The sequence below is a fragment of the Diorhabda sublineata genome, chromosome X (assembly GCF_026230105.1).
Source record: "Diorhabda sublineata isolate icDioSubl1.1 chromosome X, icDioSubl1.1, whole genome shotgun sequence".
In the NCBI taxonomy this organism is placed as follows: Eukaryota; Metazoa; Arthropoda; class Insecta; order Coleoptera; family Chrysomelidae; genus Diorhabda; species Diorhabda sublineata.
Window position 1 is genome coordinate 25,640,684 of NC_079485.1, and position 20,013 is coordinate 25,660,696.

At 32.6% G+C, this 20,013-nt stretch overlaps 1 protein-coding gene across 1 annotated transcript in view; it reads left to right on the forward strand.

The window, feature by feature from the left end:
* LOC130451416 (cubilin) overlaps positions 1-20,013 on the forward strand; it is a 70,302-nt gene that overhangs the window by 21,030 nt on the left and 29,259 nt on the right. Inside the window, exons 21-36 of the mRNA XM_056790413.1 lie at positions 1,495-1,655; positions 1,715-1,896; positions 3,254-3,407; positions 3,485-3,687; positions 5,217-5,397; positions 5,471-5,652; positions 9,648-9,813; positions 11,504-11,685; positions 11,768-11,926; positions 13,552-13,663; positions 13,717-13,941; positions 14,002-14,109; positions 17,358-17,600; positions 17,785-17,978; positions 19,147-19,342; positions 19,401-19,796. Coding sequence (XP_056646391.1) covers positions 1,495-1,655; positions 1,715-1,896; positions 3,254-3,407; positions 3,485-3,687; positions 5,217-5,397; positions 5,471-5,652; positions 9,648-9,813; positions 11,504-11,685; positions 11,768-11,926; positions 13,552-13,663; positions 13,717-13,941; positions 14,002-14,109; positions 17,358-17,600; positions 17,785-17,978; positions 19,147-19,342; positions 19,401-19,796 — 3,044 coding nt within the window. The remainder of the gene's footprint in view (positions 1-1,494; positions 1,656-1,714; positions 1,897-3,253; positions 3,408-3,484; positions 3,688-5,216; positions 5,398-5,470; positions 5,653-9,647; positions 9,814-11,503; positions 11,686-11,767; positions 11,927-13,551; positions 13,664-13,716; positions 13,942-14,001; positions 14,110-17,357; positions 17,601-17,784; positions 17,979-19,146; positions 19,343-19,400; positions 19,797-20,013) is intronic.

Below are 20,013 nucleotides of genomic sequence, written 5' to 3' on the forward strand. Positions count from 1 at the left end.
TTCTATTTTTTCCTAGCCTATAAATTTTCACCTTAAAATCTTGAAAATATTTTAATTCAATTAGATTAATTATCAGTTTGATATAGAATGTTCTAATTGCATAAAAAACGTATTATTTGATGGAAAGGTAAGGAAGATGTTGAAATATTGGTTACAATCGATTCTATGTAACGTGCTTTCACAAAAACTTTTCGAATAAACTTACTCTTGGATACTTAAGGACATATTTACGGAAAAAAATTTGAACTTTCTATGCATTTTCAAAATTGTAAGAATAAGGATACATCATCCCGAAAAAGTTTTTGTATAAACTTGAAGTTGAAATTGTAGGCTTCAAAATGAGTACCCACATTTTTGTGAAAGAGAAGCTATTGTAGTTTGTGAATATTGAAATAATAAATAATCATCCGAGAACGAAGATAGTGTTCGTAATCGCTTTTTCTAAAAGTTAGTTCATTTGAAACCAAGAAGTTGATAATGTGTGTTATATATGATTCGCTCAAACACCGAAAACAGCCAGTGGCCGTTTAAAACAGCCACAACGCGTTCTGTGCGCCTTGCGTTTGCCAGAACGCGTTGTGGCTGTTCTGATATAGCTAGAATTTAAATGAAATTATTTTAGATTCAGATGACGTCAGCTCACGTAATATAATGCTATATATGTATATATCCATATAGTCAGTAGTTAATATAAATTATTAACAGTCGTTTTAATGTAAAAAAGTAAATTACTAAAATCAATCTTCGCTGCATATCCACCTATTTGTTTTTGCATGAGGAATTGTTGTGGCATTTTGAAATGCATTGAACGCAGTTAGGTTAGGTTAGTTATATTAGCTATTGACTATATATTGACTACAAATAATGAGCGTAACATATACATGAAAACATTGACAGTAACATGAACGACAAATCTTTCGTTGAATTTGCTTGTTTATATGGCGACTGACGAAATATAACCATTGAAACTTCAAGTGCTTATGTGGCCAATATACTTCTTCATCTCGCAAGATTCTCGAAAATTATGCTTACTCGAGTAGAAAATAGATATCTTAATCATCATGATGCATTTTGATTTTTTTTAAAGAAGTAGTTTTCCCAGAATTAGAGCAGTTTCCATGTGCGATTGGAATGTAAATTGGCTTGGATTCGCAAGCGGATGCTCCGGCTTTTGGCGTTGAGGGAGATTTACTCAGAAATAGTATCTCCAACGAACAAATGATTTGAGACCTTTTTTGTGCTCTACAATTTTTATCGAGGTAGCTTTATTTTTCGAGTTATTCGTGTTTCAAAATTTTTTTCAGTTCTAAAAATTCGACAACCCGTGCTCGTAATTTCGTTAAAAGTTGCTAGACTTATTCAGTAACCGAAAACCTCTAAGAATCTAGAAAATCAGAAGCGTCCAATTTAATTTTGGGTTTAATCCTATTTTACCTGTACTATATATCTTTTCAATCCATTGAAAATAATATTTGGGTTATTTAAACTTAACAGAAATGGTGGTACCTCAGCATCACCTTTAATAGGCAAATTTTGTGGAAGTACCATACCAAAACAAATAGCTTCTCATGCCAATAAACTTTATTTATTCTTCAAATCGGATTTGAGTAGAACAGGACATGGCTTTAGAATAACTTGGAGTTCAACTGCAACAGGTGAGAAATTCAATTATTATTATAAATATATTTTATTACGTGCATATTTTCATTAATAGGCTGTGGAGGCACATTAACATCGCCCATGGGTTCATTGATATCACCACATTATCCAGAACCATACAGCAGAAGTACCGAATGCATTTGGAAAATAATAACCAGTCAAGGTTCAAGAGTTCAAGTTGTATTTTCTGATATCAATTTAGAAAGACATGTTCAATGTTTAGCAGACTATGTTGAAGTAAGAATTTCTATTATTATACCACTTTCAATATATTATACAATGTAATTGAAATTGTTAGAACGGTTGGCAAACAAGAAAAATATAAACACCATGCAGTACTTTACGTTTCCACAGAGATCTTTAGTAAACTTCACTACTTTACTTTTATTGTCTTTGTAATCTGTCAATATTCAAAAATGTTCTGAACAAATTGAGAAGATCTAAAGCTTTCAGTAACAATATTACGAGATTGTTAACTAATGTATGCTTCGAGGACCTGTATATTTAACCAACAAGCAGAATTTTTCATATGTCAACGCATATTTCATTCAATTATAATTATGGCTTTTGGAGTTTTCTTGTCTTTCGTCTAAAATTTAACTGTTCTAGAGCATTTTTTTGGTTACAACCACAAATCCGATCATTTTTGGCATAAAAATCTTGAATAAATTTTTTCATGTAGTTTTTCACCCTACTTACCCAGTTTCTACTTCTATCATTTGCTCTTGCGAATATTTACATCACTTGGTATATATTAAGTTAACCAAAACTTCCAACGCTTCGGAAAGGTACGAAAAAATATTTACCTAACCCACCGTCTATTACGCGTTGCGCTGGACGGAATACATCTCCAGTTAAATCATTCCCTCTGCTTAAGACCACCAGAATTATAACGTAAGTCAGCGAAAAAGTGCGCAGAGCACGTTCGTGTATCCCAAATGAATCTTGTAAAAGTGTGAATCAAAAGGTAGGCGATTTATTAGCTGATCGACTTCATTGAACGCTGGTAATTCGTGTGTAGTATGTTGAATTGAAAATTGAAAAATTTCCTTTTATTATTTAAATTATGTAATTATCGTTTTTCCAGTTCTTAACTTTTTTAAGCCCCGCAGCACTGCTTCATTTACACTGTCTGACGTGCGTTTCGATAACCAAGCTATCGTCTTCAGAGACTGTTTACAGTTTACCTCCAGTCTCTGAAGACGATAACTTAGTTATCAAAACGCGCGTCAGCCAGTGTAATTGTGAGTGTTGGTGTAGTGGTGGTGTAAATAGTGTGTTCAGTATAATAAAGCTGTGAATTAAGATACAGGGTGGTAAAAAGCTGATAACGTCATGGTGTACTTATGTTTGACTTAGTTTTATACATCTAATTTATGTATTATATCACATTTTTTTGGCACAGATCATCACTTAATTGATAACTGATAATGAATTGAAGTGATGATTTCTTTTCACTAACTTTAATAAGAAAACTTAACGTAAACACAGTTTCATAGTCATAGGTATCTCCAGTTTTGTTTTTATAAATAATTTTATCTAAAAAAAGTTTTTCCTAAAAGACTATGATGATATTGTTATTTTTTTTATTTAGTTGTTTGATGGTCTGACGTTGAACTCTCCATCTCTTGCACGACTTTGCTACGAAGCTCCCGATCCCATAAAATCTACAGGGAATGTAATGTTGGTAAAATTTAGATCAGACGTCGCTTTTCAAGGCAGGGGATTTCAATTACAATATACAACAGGTATTGCTTCATCAAATAAAATTCAATAATAAAATAAGAAAATATTAAGTAACGCTTGCAAATTTTTTTTATTCTAGTGTGCCGGAATACTATCAAAGGATTCAGAGGTATCATTGAAAGTCCCACCTTTCCTAACGATAATCCTCAGGATCAAAATTGTTTGTGGGAAATTATAGTTTCTGATAAGAACAAAATCAATATAACTTTCTCTCATTTTGAATTAGAACGGTCTCCATCAAGCTCGTTTTCCAATCGAAGTTGTTTATATGACTACGTAGAGGTTAGTGTATATAAATCTCATCAATTTTTTAAGGAAAAATTGTATTATAGAACTACAAGGTTGTCTTAAAAGTTTCCGACCTCAACTTGAAGATGTCAGTACTTATCAATACAAGTTTAAAAATATATTTTCGAATGTGTTGAGAGATTTTCCCCAGAATTTCAGGCATTTTGGAGATTGTTCTGAAAATTGAAAAAGTTGAGTATCCAGCTGTCATTAAATATTTATTTGTAAAAGGTAATAAGTATAAATAAATAAGAGAGGAGGTAGACACTGAGTACTTAGACTCTGCACCATTATTTACGACCGTAAAATTTTGGGCAGTTAAATTCAAACATGGTCGTATCAGCCTGACTGACGACGGGCATTGGGGACCGCCAAAAAACTGCGCAAATCAGCTATATCATCGAACAAATTCACCAAATGGTATTAGAAAATCGTCAAATCAAAATTAGGAAGATGGAAGAGTATGTCAGTGTATCAATTGACCGAAGAATTATGCATTCGTAAACTATCGGTGCCAAAAGTACCGCACTTTGGACCAAAACTGGATTAGGTCTTATTAACACATTTTATGCAAAATGAGTCGGTTTGTTGGCGTCTATTCATAACTGTAGATGAAATCTCTGTCCTTCTAAAATGAAGTCAAAACAGTGGATTGCACAGGGCGTACCTGCTCCAAAAAAGGCAAGCACGGTTTCAGCGACCGTTTTTTCAGGTATTCAGCGACTGTCTTTAAAATGGTGAAGAAAATAACATCGTTACTTGATAAGGTAAATGGAGAGATTGCAAAAAACAAAGGTATTCAAAGGAAAGGAGTGCTTCTCCATCAAGACAACGCGCCTTATTACACTTCTTTTTTCGCAATGACTAAAATTAACGACTTGGTTGACCCCTGTTTCATAACCTCAAAGTTTCACTGTCAAGAGAAATACTTTCATCAGATGAGGACGAAGTAAGCGCTTATTTTGAGAAGAAAGACGAAAACTATAATTTGAGAGGGTTGGAAACGTTAGAGCAGCACTGGAAAGTGAAGTGTATAGACTTACAAGGAGATTAAGTTTAAGTTGAATGTACAAATAATTAAGAAAAAAATGACTTGTTTCTTTATTAGCTAGGTAACTTTTCTTACCATCCCCGTATATCTACGGCTATTCATAGGTAAAATATTATTTTTCATTTTCGACTATTTCTTGAAGTTATTCGGTCCATTTCTCTATATGATTTGTGTATATTACTTCAAAAATTCAAAAACCATTCTAAGTGCACTTTAAAAAATGTCTGAAAATTTATATCAGTCAATCAGATGACTTTATTTTTAGCGGTATATGTCAATCAAACATTCACAATAAATGACTTCTAGCACATTAAGTTTTTATGATAGAAAAATGTTCTTAATATATTTTTTCAACTTAGAGTAGTAGTTTTCTCTTATTTATTTATAATTTTCTCACATAAAGATAATTTCATTCTATAAGTGATTTCCAGACGGTATATTAGAAAATTTAATATTGTTTTTGTCATTTAAGTTGAGTTATGCTGATCCACAAGAAGATTTTGAAGAAAAACGTTCTTATACAACGTATAATCGATATTGTGGTTCTCAGAATCCAGGACATATTACACTTGATTCAGACCATGTTCTAATTAAATTTGTTAGTGACAAGTTGCTGTTGGGATCTGGATTCAGATTGGAATGGGAAATATTTGGTAAATACATTTCTCTATGAATCACAAATTATACTTGTAATTTTCTTCATTCCATCTAACATGAATTTTGAAGGTTGTGGCGGAGTACTAACCAAAGATTCTGGAATTATAACATCTCCTAATTATCCAAAACCGTATCCAGTTTCTGTCGTCTGCGAATGGAGAATCGAAGTGCGTTTTGGACAAAGTATAGAAATAGAATTTACCGATGTTGATGTTGAAAAGGACACTTCCTGTGATTTTGATTCTATATCAGTAAGTTTTAATATTATTTGCACCAATAATTTGATTCGAGAGTTTTAATTATTACGAATTACAGTATAGATATGAATTTCGGTTTATTCGGTTCGAGATCAAACATTAGATGGGTTTAATCTTATTTCTCCTATAATACATCTCAATCTTTTTCAATCAAATTTTGACATTATATATCATCGTTGGTGATAGTTGCAGCTCAATTCGCATTTAATGAGTCATATAACTGAGAACATAACAATAGCGGGTCTTGGTAGAAAATGTTTGGTGCTATGTAATGTTTCCAAAAAAACTTACGTTGCTGAAGTTTTTTTGTCAAATACAAGAAAAATAGACGTCTTTACAGAGGTGTGGACTGTACTTTTATTGTCGTTAGATAACATTCGCAATGTTTTAATTTTCAGAAAAGTCATCAACAACAACAAATTTAAGATTGTAACTTAACCATGTCGAGATATTGTTGTTACAACCTATCTTATATTGTTCTTGGTTCGAAAATTGTTTAATCACTTTGTCATTAAAATTCTTTTTTCCAGATATAAACTTCGGTTAGTGAATTTCTAAGAAAAGTTTTGATTCGATTTAGACTCAAAACACATCGTTCGGCTTTTGTTATTGTCATGAGACTCGTTACTACAATTTCTAATAATTTCAATTCAAATGCACCTCAAAGTTCAATACCATTAATAATGTTTGACAATATATACCTATTCTTCAACACATTTTCATTATGCCTTTGTATATTTAACCAATAAGCACCCTAATTCTGTAATAACGCATATTACATACAATTTTAAGATAACTTCTAAAAGTTTTATATATCGGTGACTCCTATTTCCGTTCAAGCTTTATGCTTATCGTTACAAATACAAATCCAATCATGTTGACCATAAATATGTTGAGTGAAATTTCTCATGTAGCTTTTTCCTCTGCTTACACAGTTATTTCTATAAATGGTAATGGCCTGCTTCTGGTTTTCAATTTCATCTTCTCTTCGTATGCCTATTTATGAAATCTCCTAGTTTATAAATTAAAAACAACTTCCTTACCGCACAAAATTACACAAAATCCATTATAGTATATTGTTATTCAGTTTAAAACGTCCTAAAGAACTAGGCAGTGTGAAAAGTCGCGAAAAAAAGCTATCAGGAGCCATTAGGCGTTACGCTGAAGTGAACGCATCGAACTTCTCTAGTTAAATCAGCCACTTAGCTTAAGACCTCAAGGATTATAACTTAGGTCATCGAAAGAGTGTGTAGATCATGTTTGTGTATCCCATACATAACCCTACCCCAACACGCGACAACAAAGCCCTGTATGGGTCTTGACATCCACAACAATGGAGCTCTATAGCATTCTGTCCATGACTTGGACCACAATCCAGTGATTCGTATAGTTGGGAGATCATCGTCGACATTGGTCAATTGTCTCATTTTTAACTGCTCATTTTTTCATATATTGACGACTTTTCTTTCGAATCCTCTTAATCTTTCTTTGTCGTTATCTGTCAGAGTCCATGCTTCACCATCGTATGAGATTTCTGTAGATCCGCGTTTTGGCGGTGCGGCATAGAAGTTTGTTGATATTTACCGATTTTAGTATCAGATATTTATTTTTTATTAATCGTTTAATATGGGAATTAGAACTTATAGGGCGTTTTTAACAACATGATACCTCGGTAATTGTTGCAGTTTGTTTTGTCACCCAACTATGTAATTATCATTTTGTAAGTTCTGGATTCCTTGTAGAGCTCTGCAGGATTAGACGCCCCTCTGACATAATACAAGAAAAAGTTTCAAGTTGTATTGTTGTTACTTACTTAATCTTTATGTTTTTCTATCCTAACGGTTGTAAGACGTGGGGTTCAGTTTCGTTTTTCATCAAGTCTTTCTTACAAATTTTGCTCTATTTTTCTTGGTCTTTTGTTTGTGTTAATACCTCATGTAATTTATTTCTTACTGTTCTGGCTTTTAGTATTCTTCTTATAATCCTTTCCTCGCCAATCTTTTCACATGTCAGAACCATCTTAGTTGATGTTCTATGTATTGTTCTGCAGTTTTTGTATTCAATATTTGCCTGTATGTTTTGTTTTTGATGTGGTCTAATCGAGTCCTGCAAAATTTTTTGAAGAAATCATATTTCCGTTGTTTGTGTGTTTTTTGGTCGTTGTCCATGTTTCGAAACCGTATGTATGTGTATAACTACTATTTTGTAAATTTCTAATCTTTTTTCCTTAGGTATTTTATTGCTCCTTAGAAAAGATGTTTTTATCGCATTAAATAGTTTTTGCTGTTTTTCCTGTTATTTCTTTATTTAATTTTCCACCTCCTGCTATCATTGAGCCGAGGTATTTGAAGTGTTCTATTTTTCTATTTCCTATTTTGATGCCGTGTGTCTTGTTTCTGTACTTCTGAACATCGTCTTGGTTTTATGTGCGTTTATCTTTATACTGTATTTTTTGATTGTTTGGTTGTACCATTCAAGATTTTAGTTGAATGTTATTTCGTCCTCTACAAATATGACCACGTTATTAGCGTAGCATATTTCTGTTAGTGTAACTATCCATTGTCCAATGCCATTTTTATAGCTTTCTAATTTTTCTTTCTAATTTCTAATTCTTTTAATCGAAGATGATTGTGTATAACAGTGGACTTCATATGTCACCTTGTCTTATTCCATTGTTTGTTCCAAATGTTCTTGTATTTTCATGTTGCATTCTGACGTAATTTTTGTTGTAGTTATACAGATTTCGAATCCATGTAATTAATTTTTGGTTAATACCTGTTCTAAGGTCCTTTCTATTTACAGTTGTAAATTCCTCTTTCTTCGTATTGTTTATCCGGTGTTAGTCTTAGTATGAATATCGCATTTTCTGTCTCTCTAATGGGTCGGAATACAACCTTAGTTTCTTCTATTGTTTCCAGATTTTAATCTTTAATCTTTAATCTTTAATCCTATGATTAGGAAAAATTTTTTTGCTACGTCATTCATTAAGGTGATGATTAGTTACTATATTCTCGGCTCTTTCCCTTTTCAAATATGGGTGATATAATTGCCAATCTTTGGGATCTGCTCCGATTATCATTATGATATTAATTAAATTATGCAAATACCTCACAACCCTTTTCCGGTAGTTCTTTTATCATTTATCATTTATCATTTAATTTGTCACATTATCGTGTCCTGGTGCCTTGCCGTGTTTGACTTCACTTATTGCCGTTTCTATTTCTTCTAATGTGATTTCTCTTTCCAGACTCATTCTACTTTGACCGTTTTAATTTTTTCTTTTATCCTCACTTTCGTCCTGACCATCCAGGAGCTCCTTGAAGTATTCTCGCTACCTTTTCATAACTTGAACTTCCTCTGTGCTCTATGTCCATTCTTTTATCTTTTATATTCTTCAGTTATATTTCTCTTTCTTTCTGTTGTTTCCTTATCATGTTAAAGAAGCTTGTGATTGTGTGTGATTGATGTCAGTTTCAGTCCGAAGTCTTTTCATTTATTTTTCTTTTTTTCGTTAATCAGTTTTTTGACATTTGATCTTTCTAGCTTGTATTTGTTATAACTTTCCTTATCTTTCTTATCAAGTTTATTTTGCATGTTCTCTTTTTGTCTTTGACTGCCTTTTTTGTTTTTTCTCTCCACCAGTGTATTCTTTTTATGTTCATGTTTACAATCTTCGTTGTCCTACAACATTTTTGTGTATCTTCTAAGACGTCTATAAAATATTTCCATGTATTCGCGGCATCTTTTTCGTCTTCTATGTTATCGTCTTCAGAAAATGAAAATAAACAGGTGTTGGTGAAGTGCTACTGGAAACAGTGTGCTTAGTATGAATGTCACCAACGGTTCCAATTTAGCTCTATTTGTATTTAGTATTTTCAAATAAAAAAGTTTGTGAAATAGCCTAGGATTATATCAGAGCAATTTTTTCACTGTGTTGATGTACTCATACGTTTGTTACGTAAATATACGAAAAATTTATGTTAATTTAGGTTTACAATGGTATAGATGACACTTCAAACTTATTAGGCACCCTTTGTCGACAGAAGCAAAAATCAGTAATATCTAGCACAGGAAATTACATGTTCATTAAATTCAAATCCGATTACAGTTATGTTGGAAAAGGATTTTCGGCTACGTACAAAAGTGTACCAACCAGTACGTATTGGTTTTAATTAAATACATAGTCCTCGTTCATCTCATGTCACGTAAGAAGATGGTCCCAGAAGTACCTGGCCCAATAAAGGAAACACAAAAATTTTGAAAAAAAATATATCCTCTTTTTAGCTCCATACACTTTTCCCAGCGATGTTAAATAAGGTTCGATACCTTTTTTATAATAAGAATCGTTAATCTCCTCAAAATAGTCATTAATTGCCGGCATCACCTCTTCATTGTTGTAAAATCTCTGATGATCTTCGAACCGTTTTTTTAAGCCTGCAACAGAAAATAAACCGAGTTGGCTTAACCTGACAAATAGGGTGCATGAGATAGCAATTCAAACTTTAATTCAGTAATTTTGGCCATTGCAATAATGGATGTGTGAACTGGTGCATTGTCTTGATGAAACAACACTTTCTTCTTGGCAGTTTTTGGTTGATTTCTTCGCGCAAACGTGCAAAAAATTTGCGTAATACTCGCTGTTGATAGTTTTCTCTTTTTTAAGATAGTCACGCGTATGCCAAAAAATCGACGTCATGACCTTGCCTGCAGATGGAACGGTCTTTGCCTTCTTTGGAGTCGGTTCTTCCTTTTCAGACCATTGTTTTGATTGTTCTTTTGTTTCGGGTATGTAATGGTCCCACGTTTCATCTATGGTTATGAAACGGCGCAAAAATTCGGCTTTATTTCTGTGAAATATTGGCCAAGCACTCGATGGAAACATCCTGACAACGCTGTTTTTGTTAAATTGCAAACGTGGTACACATCATCCGCACAGCTTTCTCACTTCCAAATTTTCAGTTAATATGCGATATACCGCACTTTTTGGAATGCCTACTATGTCTGCAAGCTCACTCACCAGTCGACGATCATCCAGTACCGCTATGTGGATTTTTGGAGTCGTTCCCTCATTTGATTGACAATTGCGATGCCGGTTTTTTCAGATTGTACGATCTCGTTTAAACTCTGCTACTCAATATTTCACTGTTGATAACGAAGGAGCAGCCTCACCCAGAGTGGACTCTAGTTCAGTTTTTATATTGGTTGGGCTAAGCCCTTCCAAATAAAATATTGTATCACATAACACTGACCAATTTTTTCCATGTTTACAAATTCACTATTGATGGTTGCAAAACAAATACTAAACAATGTGGCATCTTCAAACTTGAAACATATACTGTAAGATTGTGTATTTTCTAATACAGTGGTATTTTTCAAGCAGCTACCGTCATCTCTAGGTCAGGCAGGTACTTCTGGGTCCATCCTCGTATTGGATAAATTCCTCTCATTTCTTAAATGTTACTATTATTTATTAAAACATTGAAACATCTTTTTATTCTATTATTAATATAGATTCTGTACAACCATCCATGACACTTCAATAATCACTTTATTATATTATGTAATTAAAATCTTAATTGATATAAGACGTAATTTTTATTTCTTGTTCAACGTCGTGAACTTTTTAGAAGCATTATTTGATGTAATCAATCAATTACATATTTTATATAACGTAAAAATTTTTTCATCCTCTATTCAATATATTAAAAATGTTTTAAGATAAGTCCTAAATTATTTACATTCACGGGCGTTGCTTATTGCTTTTACTAATTAAATAATTATATTTCCTTATCATTTAAATGTAAAAATTCTCTTTTAAAACTTCGAAACTTATTTACATTTTAAGAATGTGGTGGAAGATTTACTGCTTCTGATGGTTACATTTATTCTCCGAATTATCCGAAGAATTATAATAGAAATGAATCATGCGAATACTTCATAGATATAGAAGATGGACATACTATCGAAATACAATTTGATGATGTTGATTTGTATAAATCAGATAATTGCACAAGGAATTATATCAAAGTACGTGTTACCTCCGTTAAGTTTAATATAATATTCATATTTTCTGAATGTTTTTGTTTGAAAAATAAATTTTATGTTATAGGTTCATGATGGTCCTTCAGCTGCATATCCAGTACTGATAACTGCTTGCGGGAATGAGACTCCGAATAAAACAATAAAATCAAGTTACAATAACATGTTTATTGAATTTAGAGCTCATACATTCTTGACAACTAAAGGATTTAAAATCCAGTACCACAAAGTGAGTGATTCAAAGAAAGGTTTTCTACTTTTTACCAAATATTACTTTTTTGATAAGCTAATTCCTTTCATTTTAAATCTTCCTTATTTGAGAAATATGACGTCCATTACTTTTGATCTGTGATCTAATTATTTAATGAAAAAGTGGCCAAAACAACTCCAAAAGAGTAAAGAAAAAGAGAATATTTGTGAGCAATGGAAAGAGATTAATAGGAGTATAAGAAATGCAGCACAGGAAATTGATGGAATAAAAGGTTTTGATCAAGATTGTGGAATAAAAATTCAGAAGAAAAAAGAAGCCAGATTAAAATCGCTACGAACCATATGATTGATAGATAGATAGATAGATAGATAGATAGATAATGATAAGAAAGAGAATAAAATGGTTGAATAGTAGTGTGCACATCTTTGAAAATGATAAGTACAATAATATGAAAACTATATTAACATATAAAGAAACAAAATAGAAAACAAACTGAAAAAAAGAATGGGTTATTTATTTCAAAAATTTATTTCTTATTTAGACAGTGAGCACGAAGAAAATGATAAAACTGATAATGTTACCATACAAATTGAAACATTACAAAACAGGAAAATCGAACAAAATACTGAATTAGCTAATAAAACATGGGGGAGATAACCTAAAACATGGAGAATAGGAATCAGAAACAATCCAACAGATTACACCAATAATGAAGGGAAAAAACTCCACATATATATAGCAATTATAGATGAATTAGTCTGCTTAATAAGGTATATACAATACGAACAAGAATAATGAAAAAGTTAGTGAAACCAGAAGTAGGGAGTTTCAAAAAGGTTATATGCAAAATCAACAGTTGATACCATTCATACTATGAAACAAGTGATCGAAAAAATGCCATTTGAAATAAATGCTGGAGTAAAGCAAGGTCATGGACGGTGTTGTTTAATATTGCTGTGGATGGAATAATAAGGGCATGTAATATCGGTGCAAGTATCAGTGATAAATCAAAACAAATAATAGCGTATGCTGATTATTCCACTCAAATTGCAAATGAAAGCGAAAATTTAAGGGAGGCAAGACGGAGAGGATTGAAAATAAATCAGAAAAAAAAACAGAATAAAAGGAATTTGAATAGAAAAAGAGCGTTTACAAACTAGAAATAGTAAAGATAAATGCACTCAATGATAAGAAATGAGTCAAGAAAAAAATAATCAACGCAGGATATAGGACATATAGTGACTATAAAATCATAATGCACAGAATTTTTATATTTTCAATTTTGTTTGGACAGTGTTTTAGATATTGTACTTTGTTTCGTATAAAATATTTTTCAAATAATTTGAAAATGGGGTAAGAGGAGTTGGAATACTTGAAAGAATAGGTCGAAAAGGTATGTTTAGAAACAGTGAGTGGGAATTTTACATATTTCCAGTATTCATAGTAAACAGTACCGAAGAGCTTTATTATTCAATCAATTTTTCTATTAAGCCTCTTTTCAAGGTTTTAAATAATCCAAGCTTTTTCCACCAATAATTTTGTGAAAATCTGGGCAATTATCAAATTTTGGTTGGATGGGAATAATTGTCTGGAATTAGATCTATTATCATATCTTTAATCTATATGTATACGTGTCTGTTTAGTCATGTGGATCTAGAATAACAACAGGAGGTAATGGTATAATCCAGGTGCATATTGACGAATTTTCTGAACATCTAACAACTTGTTCCTGGACTATAGTTGCATCAGATCCTTGTAAGTATTAATGAACATTTGGATCCGGGGTGACTGATGAAATGAAATTTTAGCTAAACATGTTTCTCTGACGATTTCACAACTACAAGGACAATATTATTGTGACGATGAGGACGCACCGTTGAATGTATATAACGGCGAATCTGTAGAATCCCCATTAATCGGAAAATACTGTGGACCAAAAGTTCCACCTACTATTGTAAGTGATGGATCAGCATTAACAGTGTTTGTTAAGTCTCAAATTACGTTTTTCGCAACATACAGTACATTTGACTCTGGTAAGTGCCTATATAAAAAAAATTACATGTTTTGTTTCATCGTTGTCATTTTTCTTATAGAATGTGGTGGTTCTTTGACATCAGCTGAAGGATATTTTGCCAGTCCAGGATATCCCAAACGATATCCGTCGGATATGGAATGTGAATGGGAGATTAAAATAGCAAAAGGTTAGTCACGTTTCTCCAACCAATATTCTCGCTTATTATTTCGTTTTAAATAATTATACACTTTCAGTTTCAAAGTCGAGCACCTCAATTATCTCGGCTTATACTTTTATATACATATTTTGGTTTGTGAGGAGTTTTTAATATGGCCGATATTATGATAGTTGACAGATCTTCATCTTTTCTGGTAATAGAATAACTTTGTTATTTCATATGCCATAACTTTATAGTAGTAGTTATAACTACATTGGTATAGCTTTAGCTACATAATTCCATTAATCTTTGATAATATGTGAGGGTTGTCTAAAAATTTTTGAACCGAAATGCAATTCGAGAATTTTAGCCATGGTAATTACTAAAGTGTCAGAAGAGGCGTTGTCCCGATGGCAAATACTTTCTTTTTACATAAACGCGATCTCATTTCTCCCTTCACCTTATCAAGCAATGATGTTATTGTTTTACCTTTTTAAAGATAGTCTACAGTCCCATAAAACTGTAGTCATCACTTTTCCGGCCCATGAAACCGTTTTCGTCATTTTCGGAGCAGGTTCGTCCATTGCAATCAACGGTTTAGGCTGCGCTTCCATTTCAGGAGTATTGTGGCGGATAGATATTCCATCTACAGACGAAAATCGAATAAAGACTGGGTAATATTCATCCAAATACGTTTTGGATCCAAAGTGAACAGCACCTAAAGCAAGGGTCAGTATATGGCAAAAACGTTCTATTGATACACTGATAGCATCTACTATCTCTTTTACCTTTATTCGATGGTCGTCCAGAACAATTTGGTGTTTTTTTTTATTATATCGCTGGTGGTCGCAGTATTCAGCCTCGAATGCTCGCCGTCAATCAAGATGCTACAGCTGCCCTAAATTTTACGGTCGGAATAGTTGATACAGAGTCTCTGTACCCAGTAACTCTTCTTTCTTTTGCGTAGGCGTATTTTCCTTCTAACAAAAAATGATTAAGGACAGCGCGGTACCCATTTTTTTTATTTTCAGAAAAATCTTCATAACGACTCACTTATACGATTGTCAAACAGAAGCTAGGTGTCCAAAATGGCTGAAATTTCAGTGAGGATATCTCAGTGCATGCGCAAATATATTTTTGAATTTAAATTAATTAGGGCTGAGATCTTTATGTCGGAAGCAACCCTCGTAAATATCGTCACTAGGTTTACTACCTGTAAATTTTGAAGAATTTTGGTTTGTTTTTCTCTACCAGTATGGAACATTCACTACTGATTTGTAGATATTAACTTGGCAGTCTGTCATTTGATCTGACATAACAACAAATGTCATAGCTTTATTATAGTTGTTTGTTGCAGGTGATATGAACATAGAATTTTCCATGTTGTTTGATTTGTGGATAAAAGAAAAACGTCCCTTTTTTCCCCATCATTTCATAAGTAACACTTTATTTGGGTTTTGTTTTGCATATTTTTTGCGTCGACTAAATCCTTTCTTTTCTTACAAATTTTTTGCACCAGATGATTTTATCTTCACACTTATAGCATTGCAGGACCAGTAAAGCAAAAACAAAGTATTTGAATGGTATGTTGTCGTTACTTGGAAGTTTGACCTTCGTGTCCACGCAAGGTACACATAATAACTGACAATCTAACCTAATCATATTTGGACAAATTTCCAATGGAAAACTGAGCCAGAATGTCGCTTTGCCTCAAGACATTTTTAAAACCAATACATTTTGTAACTTCCCTTACTGATCAATTTTTCTAATTTCTCTGGTCATCTTATTTTTCAATTCCTGAATCTTGGTGGATTTTGTTTTATAACCAATATTTTTTACCCCACAATAAATAGTCTGAGGAATTCATATCGGGAGCTATTCAATGAAACCTTCTATAGAACACATTATTTAGGTTTTGCTTTCATGACCGGCAAGAAATGGGGGTAAAGGGGACAGATTGCCCGGGCCTCAGGCCCAGGTTGATTCCAGGCCACATTAAGCTTCATATACTCATGAAAAATTCAAAAAATTTTAAACCATTTTAAAATCAACAGAAAAAAATTACAGCATGCAATTGTTAATAGTCGCGAAATTAAAAATTCAGAGGATATATTACCGGCAGAGACTGTACGAGCTTCCACAAATTAATTAAAGAACATTTCGATTATTTTTCAGGCTTTAAAAATTTTTTGGACTTTTCAAAATTTTTAGAACTTTTTTTCATAACTTCGAAATGCTTCGGATATTTTAAGGACTTTGAGCTTTGAAATTTGTGGAACTTCAAAGATCTTAGCAATCCGAACTTTTTGATAGTGGGCACATTTTATCTGCCCTTGATATGCTTGACTCTAGTAATAAGAAAGGACTACAGTGGGTTTTCCCCAGATATGCACATTTAATTTAAAACTTTTGATGGAAAAGCTTTTTGTTTGTTAGTAAACTAAGGTCTCATAGTAATTTGTAATGGTTTAAGAATTGTTTTATATGGTTTGGTTGTGTTTAAGTTAAAAAATGGAAAACGTAAATAAAAGTTTGGAATGATTAGTTATACCTCATCTTCGTGTTTTTTATAAATTAGTTTCATATTAATTCAAATATTTTGTACTAAATGATATGTGAATGAAATGAAGATTTGTATTATTATCAAACATTTTCAGACTACATTGCATTTTTTTAGTCCTGTAAGCCTATTAACCTATTGGTCTATAGATGTTTCAGAAAAGCGCAGCTTACGCCAAGAATTTTGATAAAATTTTAAACGGAAAAATGAGACATTAGGCCAGTTCAAAAATAAGGTTATCTTTAATTCCCGATTTTGTTTATTTTGTCACGAGAGGGGTCTCGGGACCAAACTCTGCCCAGGGCCAACTAAAGTCTCTCGGTGGCCTTGTTTGCTTCACGTCACTTGCATAGGGAGATGGTTCTCCATTTTGTTGAAGCTAAACATTGTTTTTTGGGATGCACAAAACTATTTATCTCCAAGAAAAAGTGAATCAATTATTTTTTCACCTATTATTCAACCCTAGTAGTCAATCTTAATCTATTTATTCATTCACTTTGAATCTATGACTATTGGGTATCGGGAGCATTATTCAGAATTTTAAGAATCAAAAAATAGAGTGCGTGTCTTATGAAATTACATACAACAACGGAAGATCTAATAACAACGTGAATATAACCGAAATAACGGTTATATCACAAAATAAAAATTCATAAAAATGAATTGCATCTCATAAAACTTTCAATTTTTCGTATTTATTCCGAAATGTTTATTGCAGGAAATCATGTTAGTCTCAACTTCATAGAATTCAATCTGTTACAATCTGATAATTGTAACACAGATTATCTTGAAATTAGAAGCTTCAATGTTACTGGGCCGCTTCTCGGAGTATTTTGTGGAACCAATAAACCATCAAATATCACACATATTGGAAGTTTATGGCTGTTATTCAAAAGCAGTAAGATTGCTAAAGGGGATACTACAATTACCGCTAAAGGATTTTATGCAGAGTATACGTTAAGTAAGAATCATTGCATGCCTTTACTTTTCTGTTCGCATCATTATCCACTTATCTCACTAAAATTTTTCGAACCATATTTTATTTCGTAAAATTATTATTGGAAATTATGCAAAGTTTTAAATCCAGTAACATTGGTAACATAAATCATTGGATGATAATGCCAATAAATGAATATCTATTTTAGATGAAGAAAATGAGCTAACTGGCACCAAGGGAGAAATAGAGTCACCGTTATATCCTCTATCTATTCTAGAATTTAAAACATTTACGTGGAAGATAACAGTAACTCCAAAGAAAAGAGTATTATTATCATTCAAGGAATTCTACTTAGATGCTAGGGATAGTATTGATGATGATTGCTATTTTGCCACATTTGAAGTGAGTAAACTAATTTACTAATCTTATAACTCTGTGCATTACCTCGATAGCGTTGCCATATCTTTTCTTAGTAACCTTCTTCGAAGTACTTGCTAGTGAGTTCATATCCCAATGTGGATTCTTTCATTGAGATCATTGTATCCAAACTGCGTTGAGTTTATTTGTCTCAGAAGTATCAATAACCCAAGAAGCAAATATGGGAACCCGTTTTTGGTACAGATGCTATTAAGACGAGGTATATCTACAAAGTAATTACTGTTTCGTTGTACAAATACATCTCGCAGTAAACATGGGCATTGATTGTTTAGCCTCGTAGTAAAAATCAATCAGCAAAAAGCCTTTTTTGTCCGAATAAAAGGTGCTCATGAGTTCTAGAGGTTTCAAGATTTACTTAAACTTTCGTTGAGGACGGAGTTTGTCTCCAGTCCATTGACTGCAGTTAAATTTCTGGTGTGTCGTAAAATAACCAACTTTCATCTCCCGTGATTATCCGAGAAAGAAAATGTTCACCGTCTTTATTTGTAGCGTGTCGAAAACTGAAGCGCACTGCCCATCCGTTGTTTTTATGTGGTTTAGTAAGAACTATGGGTACCCAAAGTGAGCAAAGTTTTCGAACAATTTCATGAATTAGTGATCGTCAGGTATGCAGAAATTCCATATTAAGGGCAATAATTGTAAACTTACGGTTTTGCTTAAGCTTTGCTTTAATTGCGTGAACCAGTTGATCAGCAATCAAAGAACCTCATCGTTTTAAGCATTTGACTACGTCATTCATTGTACTGTCTGATCCATTTTCTAATCATGAATGACTCATAACATTTTGTCTGTAAACCTCGTATATCATAAAGAAACACTACAAAGAACACGTTAGCTGCACCAATCTGAAAATTGCTTACATTTCTTCTGCTTAGAGTATCTGCCGCGCATGCTCGAAACTACGATAGCGCTGCTGCAGAAATAGAAACGGAATTTACATTGTGGATATACCCCGTAAGAAGCTTTTATTCAAACTGAATTCTGTATTTCAGATGATTGGTTTTATTCACATTGCTTGATAAATAAATCATCAAATGTCTTTATTGCAGTATTCTAAGTAAATATGACACTTTAATGTAATTTCTATTTTTTTAATAAAATTGTTTTCAGAAAATAAAGAGTTTATTTGCAGGTATTCGATGGTGTAGACGACACTGCAAATTCTCTAGGAAAATACTGTGGATTAACGACGCCAGATCCAATAAAATCAACTTCCAATATCATGTTCATTAAGGTCGACTATAGTAGCCCAAGACTTGGTTCCAAATTCAAAGTGGAATGGCAAGAAGTGGGAGGTTCGATGCCAACTATACCAAGAATTTCATACAGTAATATAGTTGTTTATTTTGGAAATATTTATTTATTTATTTCTGATATCTCCTTCAGAAACGGAATGTAATAATACAGATGAGGTTATAGTTTTGACGGGAGTTACTAATTACGTGTTCACCTCTCCTGGTTATCCACATGGCTATGAACATAATCTGAAATGCAGTTGGACTTTTTCTACAATATCGATGAACCATTTAATCATTCAATTTATAGATATAGATTTGGCTCATAATAGAAATCGATATATTTATCTCCGACAATGTGATATGCTCAGTGATAACATTAACATTTATGAAAAACATATTTATGATAACGATTGGCAAAAAATACGAAGAGTATGTGCTTTAGATGATGCTAAACAGATCATTCATACCACCAATTTTATGAAACTGGAATTTGTCACCTCCCGGTATATGAATGGAACAGGATTCAAAGCCAAAATCCATGAAGGTAGTATTTTATTAAATAACAAAATTTTCTCTTATCTTTATTTACACATTAATTTACACAATTAATTAAAACTAATTACGTACTTAGTTAGGTTAATCCCTTTAGTTTGTTCTTGAGACAATCATAAATCAAAAGAGCTACGTAGTTCTTGGCTCCACAGAAGTAGATAAAGCGAGTTCGCAAAAATTTTTTTGCACGCGTCTCAACAAGCTGTACA